The following is a 12,500-nucleotide window of genomic DNA, read 5'->3' on the forward strand; positions in this document are numbered from 1 at the left end:
CAATGTTTAAGCCGCAGCTAGTACTTGGGAAGTTATGGTAACCGCTGAACAACAATCTTGCATTCTGAGCTTGAATCTTAACAGACTGATCCGTTAAGTCTCTGTGAATGGACCCTCCAGTGTAATGTTACCAGCCTCTATCCTAAAATAGCATGACTTCATTTACAGACACTAGATGTGTGTATAAATGTATTATAAGCTGTTCTGTTGTAGGCTCCTTACACTGCCGTTTGTAGGTTGTTGCTTGAGATAAAAGTGTCTATCTATGCTAAATGAATAGATGTGAAAAATCTGAAGTTGTGTGTAAGTGTGCTGTTGTAAGCTCCTGACACTAGCTGTGGCTGTATTGTGATAGTGACAGGCTGTCTAATGGCTTCTGATAATGACTAGGTTTCACTGACTGAGGTGAGGGCCGTGTCAGACGGCTAGTTTTTCTCAGCACCTGCGTCTGCTCCGATGGGGTTTGTGTTTTTGTAAACGAGTTCAAAGCCCCCCAGCCTCCGTCAGCACACACACACACACACACACACACACACACACACACACACACACACACACACACACACACACACACACACACACACACACACACACACAGACTCCAGATGGGACACGCTACACCGCCACTTTTCGGCTTAAGCCCTTTCCATAGTGGCGGATGAGGCAGCCCCCATCTCCCACAGCCCAGAGGCACCGCACGCCTGCGCCTCACCTGAAGATAACGCTCACTCCCTCGCTTGCTCACCTGACGGGTCTCAGGTGTCACTGGTAGAGGTGAAAAACTCCGGTGTTAGAAGGTAAATGTCGTACCATGTATTGGTTCTACCTGTGTACTTGTCGGAAGGAGCAAACGTATGCCTTGAGTACTTCTTAGTTAGACATTTATCACAGAGAAGTTGCGTAGTTGAAGAGAAAGAAACTCTCTAGTGTCTAGATGGCGGATGTTTTTAAAACGGCAACATTTTGACGGTGCAGCTTTTTTCCATTTCATCCATAAACATTCACTAATTAGCTGCCATGTCCGAGCTAGCTAGCTTTTTAAGTATATTTTTTGGGGCTTTATTGCCTTTATTCATAGGACCGTAGAGAGAGACAGGAAGCAATTGTTGGGAGATATACAGTAGAGATGGGGTGGGATCGGTAAATGACCGCAGGTTGGACTTGAACCTTGGTCCCCGTGGGCACTCGGACCGTTCATGGCACGAGCGCTGTAGCCTGTTGTGCCACAGCGCCTCCCCCGAGCTAACTCTGGTTTGATCCCCAACTGTGACTGAGTCCATCTGCTCTATGACTCTGAAGAAGACACAGTAGTGTCGAAACGTCAGTTTGTTTGCACCAATAAAAGACTGCACGTCTACTACTTGATCCATCTGCTCTAAGTCTGTCTGAGAGGCACAGTGCTGTTGGCTTCAGAGAAAGACCGTCTCCAGCATAGAGATTCATGCAAGATCCCATGCAACAGCATGGGGCATTGACCCTGAGGTATAGAAGACCACTATGTGTATTTACATGCATGGACACTTTTATAACATACGCACGCACGCAAGCATGCACGCGCGCACGCACGCACCTGGGAGTGTACAGGTGTGTTACTTCATCCTAGATGGGCCAGGCGCAGGCGAGGGCTCGGTCCATTTCAGAGTGGGGTGCGTGGAGAGAGTGGTGCTGACCAGTGGAGCATTGATGAGGGATATTCTCATGGATGTTCTGACAGGGCAGCTGAGTTGGGGTGCCAACTGCTGATGTTGCAGCTATCATTTTACGGCATTTTAATGTTATTCTTGTAAGTGGTTGTAAATGTCATGATCGCAATCAGGAGCAGATTTATTGGCCGAATGCGAGCCAATAGCGCAGCTGTAAAGCTGTCTAGGTCCTTTATCTCAACATTAAAGAGAGATGGGCTGTGAATTATTGGAGTCTTTTCTGTCATTACGTGGTGGGCACCCATAAAAATGGTGCATCTCCATAAGGAATCGTTAAAATCCTAATGGCTTTTGGACCATTTTCACTCAGTTTCGCTTTCACCTGACGACCGTTATTAAACCCCCATTGATTCCTATCTTGGTGTGTGTTGTGGAATAAAAAATCCTGCCAGAAATGCATGCACCCCCCCCCCCCCCCCACACACACACACACACACACACACATACACTTATGCAAGTAGTAACATCTCTCTCTTTCTCTCACACACTCATGCTCCTCATGCAAGCAGCAACATCTCTCTTTCTCTTACACAGACACAGACACACACACACACACACACACACAGACACACACACTCACACACTGGGGGTGGAGTGGTAACCAGTGTCCCCACATGTCCTCAGCGTTCTCGGAATCTGCGCCTCCTCCAGACGCCACACGCACTGTAGACTTGGACTGTTTCAGAGCACAAAGTCTGTAGCCATGCATATGGTTATGAGATTGAGATCTTAAAAGATTGAGTTTAGTATGGTGAAAACCAGACTACGGTAATCATTTCCATGTCTCCATTTAGTGGACACTTTTATCATTGACATGTCTCCATTTAGTGGACACTTTTATCATTTACATGTCTCCCTTTAGTGGACACTTTTATCATTCACATGTATATCCATTTAGTGGACACTTTTATCATTTTTACATGTCTCCATTTAGTGGACACTTTTATCATTTTTATAATTGACATGTCTCCATTTAGTGGACACTTTTATCATTGACATGTTTCCATTTAGTGGACACTTTTATTATTTTACATGTCTCCTTTAGTGGACACTTTTATCATTTACTAGGTGAATCCTGCCTGAACTTCCGGGGAATTTTAATTACGCCCGGCAGCTCAGACTGGATACCAGCAGATCTATTTTCGCTGTTTACTGCCAGAATCTTTGGCTCCAATCAGAAATGGCCATACTCTAGTCCTGGCACGCTATTGGCCCGGTGACGCGCCGAAAACGAAACTTTAAGAGGCCCTATGCAACTTTCTGCAGGAGACGATCGCTCTTTGTTTACATCTGGAAGTGTGAGACGAAGAACCACGCTTGCAATTTATATATTTAAATATAGCCTATACATGTATAAATATACACGCTAAAGCTGTCGGGGAAGCTCTGCAGAGAAAATGCAAGCAGAAAACGAACAACGAAACCGAAACCAGAGATGAAATCGCCAATCCTGCATAGTTCCTCTTTAAGCGACGCGAAGTGCAGTAGAAACAAAGCGCAGCCTCGCCAGACTAATGTTCAATCTTAAAAGATTGAGCTTAGTATGGTGAAAACCAGACTAATCATTTACATGTCTCCATTTAGTGGACACTTTTGTCCAAAGTGACTTTTATGTCGGTTATATCACAAGGGCCGTTGTCTATGGAGCAACTTGGGGTCGTTCGTTTTTGCTCGTTTTATGCTTGCATATTTCTCTGCAGAGCTTCCCCGACAGCTTTAGCGTGTATATTTATACATATATAGGCTATATATAAATATATAAATTGCAAGCTTGGTTCTTCTTGTTCCTTACGCATCTCAGACTTCCAGATGTAAACAAGGAACGATCGTCTCCTGCAGAAACTGCAAGGTTGCAATAGCGGATAGGGACACTGGGGGCGGGAGGAAATATTACTGGTTTCGATGAAACTGGTCAGTCAAGCAAATCATCAATTTCTGAGCGATTTTATGACTATGAAAAAGTTGCATAGGGTCTCTTTAAGTGCCTTGCTCGAGGGCACAATGGTGGTAGCTGGGAACTGAACCCACAAGTGCTCAGCCAACTGCATGCTAGCCCAGCTCCTTGGTCCACTACACTTCCACCACCTCCATGCTGATGCTGAAGTTGTCAAGTTGTGTAAAACCGCCTTTATATCGGGTCACACTGAGTTCTGTTTTGCCTTCTTCCAGATTGAAATGGAATTCTCTCCACAGTGAATGACGATTGGTCCTCCTGTTTGTTTGTTTGTTTGTTTGATTGACAGGCTTGGCAGTTGAGATTCAGCCACCTGATTGGCTACGGGGCCAAGTACTACTCCTACCTGATGTCCCGGGCGGTTGCCTCCATGGTGTGGAAACAGTGCTTCGTTAGAGATCCGCTGAACAGGTACTCACTGCAGTTCAAAACCATGAACGAATGAAGGAATGTGTTGAGGAGCAAAATTCAGAAGAGAAAGAAAGATAGAAAGAAAGAACAGAAGTAAGGAAAGAGAGTAAGAAAGAACAGAAGGAAAGAAAGAGCAGAAGTAAGGAAATGAATAAAGAAAGAGCATAAGTAACATAAGGAAAGAAAGAAAGACAGCACTGAAGGAGAGAAAGAAAGAACAGAATGAATCAAAGAAAGAAAGGACAAAAGGAAAGAAAGAAAGAACAGAAGGAAAGAAAGAAAAGACAGAATGAAAGAAAGAAAGGACAAAAGGAAAGAAAGAAAGGACAGAAGGAAAGAAAGAAAGAAAGAACAGAAGTATGGAAAGGAAGGGAATGAATGAATGAATCCAGCCATGGAAGAGAGAATAGAAGAGCACAAGAGAAGTGAGTGAATGAAGGATGGAGGGCTTGAATGAGGGTGAAAGGAGATGAAGACGCATTGTGCTGTGTGACCCATATAATACTGCAGATTATCTGCACGCCGCACCCTTCATTTGAGGCAGATGAGTGTTTGAGGACCCAGAGGAGATCTGTATCTGTCTGCACTTCGTTTAGCCTCCTCTGTCTGGTCTCAGTGCCCACATGACTTTAACATCAGGGCCTGGAAACTACTCCCACATCCAGCTGCAGTGAAGATATTGCCATGTGTGTATTTTGTGTGTGTGAGTATGCATGTCTCTAGGTTACGTGTATGTACGTGTGTGAAGGGTGAGTGTACATGTATGTGTGTGTATAAAGGGTGAGTGTGTATATGTCTAGGTTGTGTGTGTGTGATGGGGGATCGTAAGCCTCTGCTCTCCTTGCAGGGAGATGGGGGAGCGCTACAGGAGGGAGATGCTGGCCCATGGCGGAGGCAAGGAACCCAGGCTCATGGTGGAAGGTCAGTTCCATTTCCCCTTACACCCCCATACCCTAATTATACCGCCCTGTACCCCCAAACCCTACTTCTACTGCCCTGTACACCCCCATACCCTAGTTCTACTGCCCCTTGCACCCCCATACCCTAGTTCTACTGCCCCTTACACCCCCATACCCTAGTTCTACTTCCCTGTACACCCCCATACCCTAATTATACTGTCCTGTACCCCCTTATACCCTAATTATACTTCCCTGTACACCCTCATACCCTAGTTCTACTGCCCCTTACACCCCCATACCCTAGTTCTACTGTCCCTTACACCCCCATACCCTAGTTGTACTGCCTCTTACACCCCCATACCCTAGTTCTACTTCCCTGTACACCCCCATACCCTAATTATAATGCCCTGTACCCCCTTATACCCTAATTATACTTCCCTGTACACCCTCATACCCTAGTTCTACTGCCCTGTACACCCTCTGTACGCTACTTCTGCTACCCGTTACACCCCCATACCCTGCGTCTGCTGCTCCTTACACTCCCATACCTTAGCTCTATTGCTGGGAGTTTTCCTGATTTAACTGGCTGCAAAGACAGTACTGCCACTAGTCATAATAGAGAGGCAATCCAGAGTGCTTGGAAATGGTGCAAGGCTCCTGAGGGTTCCTACACACAAGGCCTAAAACCACCAGCAGGCCCAACACACCCATCCAACCACACCCAGAGAGAGCCTGTGGTGGAGCGTGGCGGTTTGTTGATGTGAGTTCGCCTGAAGACTTACTCTCAGCCTGACAAACAGCAGTACACACACACACACACACACACACACATACACACACACACTCCTTTGATGTGAGTCTGGGGTTTCTTTTAGGAAGTTCATTGGGTTTATATGCAAAAGACCCAAACCAGGTTGTGTTTCTGTGTGATTAGGAAACTAGACTGTGACGTCGTCTCTGTGCGTCTCCCTTAGTTTGATCTAATCTTAATTATAGGATCAGGTTTGGAAAATCACACAGTTCGGAGGGTTCTGCTTTACATGATGTACTGTAGCACTTGCTGCCTTCTGAGCACAGAGGTTTATTTTGTCCAATGGAATACTGTATTGAAGAAGTAACCCACATCACAGAATCTAGTATGTTATATACACACATATATACTGTATACACACACACACACATACACTTTTTGTCTTTTAATAATGTAATGATTCATTACAGTAATTTCCTGTGTATTAGCCGCATTGTGTATAAGCCGCAGGACAGTGTTTTATGCAAGTTAAAAGAAACAAAACCGTATTAATACCATATTAAATGCCCCTGTGTATTAATTTCATAGCTGAGGAAATTTGGCGAAATTCAATGTATAAGCTGCGGCTAATAGTTTAGTTAGAATAGTTAGAAATGACAGTAGTGCTTTTCAGTAGTAATAGTAGTAGTACCCTTGCCAGAACACTGTGAGTGGCACGCAACGGTGTATTGAGCCAGACACCCCTGTGGTGTGTGTGTGTGTGTGTGTGTGTGTGTGAGAGAGAGAGAGGATGAGACTCCTTAAGCCTGTTTATCGCTGTCAGATCGCCTGCCACGGTCGGCTCATTTAGCTGCTAAACGGCGCGGCGTTGAGAGCCGTCAGATCATTAAGAGCCATCAGATCGTGACTCCATCACAGGCCACACCTGTCTGTGTGTGGTTAGCCGCAAGTGGGAGACACACACTTACAGTACACTCACACACACACAGACGTGTGACTGACTCACATACACACAGACACTCACATGGACACATACACAAACACACACTAACGCTCTCTTTCTCTCTCTCTCTCTCTCCTATTCACTGTCTCTCTCTCTCTCTCTCTTTCATACACACACACACACACACTCTTTGCTAGGGGTGCTAGAGGATGTTTTTGGAGCTTCTCTCCGCTCCAGTGCCTGTCTGAATGTCTGTTTGTGGTGGCTTAGTCTCATAGGGGTTGGACAAGGCCAGAGTCTTCCCAGAACACCTGCACAGTAACCGCCCCACCCCCTTACACACACACACACACACACACACACACACACACACACACACACACACACACGCGCACACACACACACAAAATACCCAACAAATCACTTCACTTCAACCACAACACACACACGTAGTTCCCCCACACCCCGAAAATACCCCACAATGCACCTCACCATCTCCCTGCCCCCACCCCCCGGATCCTCCTCAGCAATCTATTTGTCACCCCTCATCGCTCCCCCTCCCTCCTGGACACCACACACACACACACACACACACACACACACACACACACACACACACACACACACACACACACACCCCTCCTCCTCCCAGCTCTCAGGCCTGGACCTCTCTCTCTCTCTCTCTCTCTCTCTCTCTCTCTCTCTCTCTCTCTCTCTCTCTCTCTCTCTCTCTTATTTTTGTCTGCAAATGCTTTTCTGGTTCACCACCCTTTCACAGGAGCCACAAGCGCTTTTGTGTTTACATTTCCACTTGAAGTCAATTATCATGCGCATCTACCAGGAGATCGCTTACAGGAGATGTTGTACACTTGGCATAAGGGTGTATTTACACAAGTGTGCACTGTACAAAATCAAACCTTGGTATTCTGAACATCTTAGTCCTCTAGTAAGTGTGTGTGTGTGTGTGTGTGTGTGTGTGTGTGTGTGTGTGTGTGTGTGTACAAAACCTCCAACCTTGGTATTCTGAACACCTCTAGCAGTGTGTTCAAATCAAATCTCTGTCCTTGGTCGCCTTAGTCCTCTAATAAAGGCAAGTCCATTTAGTCCATTTGTTCCACTGTGATTTCAGTGGCGTTGCTACTTTGCTGGCTGTAGTGTCCACCGTCAACAAACAGATCTCTTCCGAGACTCTTCCGCAGCCCGCTGTACAGGAAGGGCAGGAAGACGCTTCACCCTGCCCACCCGTCAGCGTCGTCGTTAACCTAAACCTTCAGTTCAACAAAGCTGAAACCGGAGATGAAATCGCCAATCCTGCATAGTTTCTCTTTAACCTAAACCTTAATTTCAACAAAGCTGGAAACCTGGACAGTGCAGAATGGACTGATTGTTCTTCAGGAAGTTCCATGTAGCGTTACCCTTTTTCAAGAGTGTCATCTTCCCTTAGGATGAGTGAATGACAGTGAAGTAGTCCTACAGTAATGGTATGTCTTCATACTGTCAACAGCTGGCTACTACTGTAGGCATCAGGCATGGTGTCAGCATCTCAAGAGTGACAGTCTTAACCACCTGTCTTTAAAGATTTAAGACTCAAGATTCAATACTTTATTTGCCATACAACAGAAGTTGTTTGGGATTTGCTGCGGTGTGCTCCACAACAGACAAGACAACACCACACAAAAACAGGAAGCCTGAGACGCAGACATACTGTAGACATACGACAAAGTATATAAATGACGTAAGTGTTATGCTTTTTAAGTAGGTTTGTTCACAGCTTTGTTTATTTAAAATAGCAATGTAAAGTTCTCCTGTCAGTCAAAATCCAGGCAGGAATGATTTGTTTGATTGTTTTATATTTTTCGGATTCTTGGAAATGATCAGTTGTTTACACAAAAAGAGGAGAAATCTTTTAGTGTCTCATCTCTTCGTCTCCGTCGTACAGTATGTGGTCTGTGGCAGTGGGAGTCCAACAGGCCCCCTCTGTCTCCGGTTAGGACTGCGCTCTGGTCTGAGCTCAAACCTAAATGACTCCTGGGGGTGGTCTCAGAGTCTCCAAGACATTCTAGAATCAGCCCAACATTCCAGAACATTTCCACAATGAACTCACCTGAGGCGAGGAGTGGGAGGGTGGGGAAAGGGAGAGATGTGGGGGGGGGGGGGACTGTTCCGCCAGTATCCGGCAAACCTGAGCCCTTTGTTCCTACTCAACTGGACCGGGGTGGACCTGTTTGCGAGGGAGTTTGTGTGTGTGTGTGTGTGTGTGTGTGTGAGTGTGTGAGCACGGTAAAGGAACCGGAGTCTCCCCTTGAGAGAGTGGCCGGGCAAGCTCAGCTCCGCTCAGCCGCCCCCCTCCGTCCTCGTCCACCTGGCCGGCTCCCAGGGCGGCGGTGCTGAGAGGTCGGAGGGGGATTAGATGGCCGGCCGGCCGGAGGGGAGCGAGGAGGTGACAGACTGGCCCGCGCGCTGACTGGGCCCCAGTGTTCGGGTGCCTGGGAGCCGGGACAGAGGAGGCTTTCATGGCCCGCGGCGCTCCCGCCGTTTCCCAGCCTCCGCCGCGCTCCTCCAGGAGCTACAACAATGGAGCGTCCTCGGCACCTGAGCTGCCCGCCGCGGCCCGCAGTGCAGGACAGGGCAGGGCAGGGAGTGCAGATGGCCACATGTATGATCTCGCTCTCTTTCTCTCTCTCTCTCCCTCTCTCTTGCTCTTTCTCGCTCTCTCACTCTCTCTCTTTCTCTCTTGCTCTCGCTCTCTCCCTCGCGCTCTCTTGCTCTCTCACTTGCTCTCTCTCTCTCACTCTCTTTCTCTCTCTCCCCTTCTCTGTCGCCTTTGCTCTTTCCCTCTCTCTTCCTCTTTATCCCTCTTTCTCTCTCTCTTTCCTCCCTCCCTCTGTATGTTTCTCTCCTTTTCACTCTTTTTTTATAAACAGGAGACAGGCTCGTGTTCCTGTAATGGCTTTGTGAGGACAGGCTGTTTCTAGTAGATTTTTTTTTTTGTCCACACGGAAGCAATGGATTCGATTGTTAACACAGGAGGAGAGTTTGGAGACCTGGAGAGCTGAAGCAGCCACCCATGTACCTACAGTACAGTACAGTGCATTTAGAGAGGCCACTGGTGTTCAGACCTCTAGATTTCCTAACGTGTGCTCCCAATCATTACCTACCTTCAATGCTTATTTATGTAGCTGCTCATTTTTATTACCAAAGGTCAGTTTCACTGGAACAGTGTCATTGTAAATAGTCCAGTGCAGGAAGACGTATAGTTGTGAAGACCCCCACCCCTCAAATCCAATCCAACCTGGACCCCCACCCCTCAATCCCAACCTAGACACCCACCCCTCAATTCCAATCCCAACCTGGACCCCCACCCCTCAATCTCAATCCCAACCTAGACCCCCACCCCTCAATCTCAATCTAAACCTAGACCCCCACCCCTTAATCCCAACCTAGACCCCCACCCCTCAATCCCAATCCCAATATAGACCTCGACCCCGACCCCTCAATCCCAATCCCAACATAGATCCCATCCTAGAACCCCACCCCTCAATCCCAATCCGAACCTAGAACCCCACCCCTCAATCCCAACCTAGACCCCCCACCCCCCAATCCCAATCTCAATCCCAACCTAGACCCCCATCCCTCAATCTCAATCCCAACCTAGACCCCCACCCCTTAATCCCAATCCCAACCTAGAACCCCACCCCTTAATCCCAATCTAGACCCCCACCCCTTAATCCCAATCCCAACCTAGAACCCCACCCCTCAATCCCAATCTCAACCTGGTCCACTCTACCCTCCCTCGGGGATGAAGACTGACAGACACATGGATCAGAAAAGCAAACTAACAAAACAGGAGGAAACTCTCTCTCTCACACTCACACACTCACTCACTCACTCACTCACTCACACACACACACACACACACACACACACACACACACACACACACACACACACTCACTCACTCACTCACTCACTCACTCACTCACTCACTCACTCACTCACTCACTCACTCACTCACTCACTCACTCACACACACACACACACACACACACACACACACACACACACACACACACACACACACACACACACACACACACACACACACACACACACACACACACACACACACACACACACACACACACACACACACACACACACACACACACACACACACACACACACAGGAGGAAGACAGAAGGCCATTGTCTAAACATACAGACTTATTTTAACTACTGTTGGCTCCTGTGAGTGATAAAAAGATAATTTTATTTAATGGAGCTAAATTAAAGTTGTAAAGCGTGATCACTCCCTAATCAGAGAGACCACTAATGCTGTCAGCCGTTTGAATGGTGCTGGGGAGCCATGTAGTGAATAGGGCTGAATTACAGTCTATCCTCTTGAGGTGAAAGGGCAATAACACGGTGCATCATAAACACAAAGTGACAACTGTTTCAGTTTTTTTTTTTTTTTTCTCGCTCTTTACGATTCTTCCACCTACATGTCGCAAACTAAACGTTGCAATGCAGCAACATGACGTTGGTGCACAAAAGGTAAATTTGAGGGCATGCACAGGTCTGCCTCTGTCTGTCTTTCTTTCTTTCTAGCGCCCCCCCCCCCCCCCCCCAATCTTGGCTCGGCCGCCTTGCCAACACCAAAGGTGAGGGGGGGGACTAAAGGTAGTAAGCCAAAAAATGTTTTCCTTTCTTTTTTTCTTTCTTTCTTTTTTTTTTTTTAAAAAAAGAGCTCCCAACAGCCCCTCAACAGGAGACACGCTGCTGCTCTTTTCTCTGGATTGTTCATCATCACTCCATCTTTTATACCTCTCCTCCCTCCCTCTGTTTTATATCATTTCTTTTTAAAGCCCTTTGGTCCCTGTTTTGCTTCAAAGCGGTTAATTACAGAGGCAATCAGGAGGCTGCTCTTTGCCTCCAGGGGTCCAACGGGAGGTTATTCCTCCTCGGCGCAGATCTTGACATGTCCTAAACGCCAGGGAGACAGAAAAGTGGCGGGGCCGCTTCACAGGAAGCCCTGTAATTATGTGTTGGAGTGTTGCTCAATCCCACCGAATCAAGGCTGCGCTTCTGGCACAGGAGCTGAGGAAAGATCACACACACTCACACACACACACACACACACACACACACCTTTTCCTTTCCGTGTTGTTTACACCCAATACACGTCTCTGTACACCAATTAAGCTGGTTGATGACAAACCTAAATAATAATCTCTTCACCGAAGTAAAGGTGTAAGCTGTATTCGTGTGAGAGCAAGGTTGTGTGTGTGCGTGTGTGTGTGTGTGTGTTGTGATACTTCAGTAAAGTGCTGTCTGCAGGCTATCTGAGTGTGGGAGAGGAGCTAGTGACTGTCAATGTCCAGGTGCTCTGTCCCCCTCCTCCTCCACACACACACACACACACACACACACAGGCACACGCAGACATCTCAGTCCAGATGTTATTTTCACTTACACACACACTCTTCCAACTACTCACAGACACACCAACTCATATAAATCTATGAGAAATCCATGTCCAGGTGTTTAAGTGAGTAGAGACACACACACACACACACACACACACACACTTGCGTTTGATAAATTGTTCTCTCTTCCCACACTCACTAACTCACTATGAATCCACATTCAAATGTCCCAGACAAGGACACACACACACACACACACACACACACACACACACACATGATCACACATATATGAGAAATCCATGTCCATCTCTCCCTCCCTCCTTCACACACACACACACACACACACACACACACACACACACTCTTCCAGAGAGAGTCTGAGCAGGGTTAATAGGAGGTAAATGGATCCCG

General features: G+C 47.1%; 1 protein-coding gene across 2 annotated transcripts in view; it reads left to right on the forward strand.

The window, feature by feature from the left end:
• LOC134099801 (mitochondrial intermediate peptidase-like) overlaps window positions 1-12,500 on the forward strand; it is a 48,365-nt gene that overhangs the window by 28,436 nt on the left and 7,429 nt on the right. For both annotated transcript variants that reach the window (XM_062552806.1, XM_062552805.1), the window contains exons 18-19: window positions 3,947-4,068; window positions 4,916-4,989. In XM_062552806.1, the coding sequence (XP_062408790.1) occupies window positions 3,947-4,068; window positions 4,916-4,989 (196 nt within the window). The remainder of the gene's footprint in view (window positions 1-3,946; window positions 4,069-4,915; window positions 4,990-12,500) is intronic.

Source organism: Sardina pilchardus, chromosome 13 (genome assembly GCF_963854185.1).
Source record: "Sardina pilchardus chromosome 13, fSarPil1.1, whole genome shotgun sequence".
NCBI lineage: Eukaryota > Metazoa > Chordata > Actinopteri > Clupeiformes > Clupeidae > Sardina > Sardina pilchardus.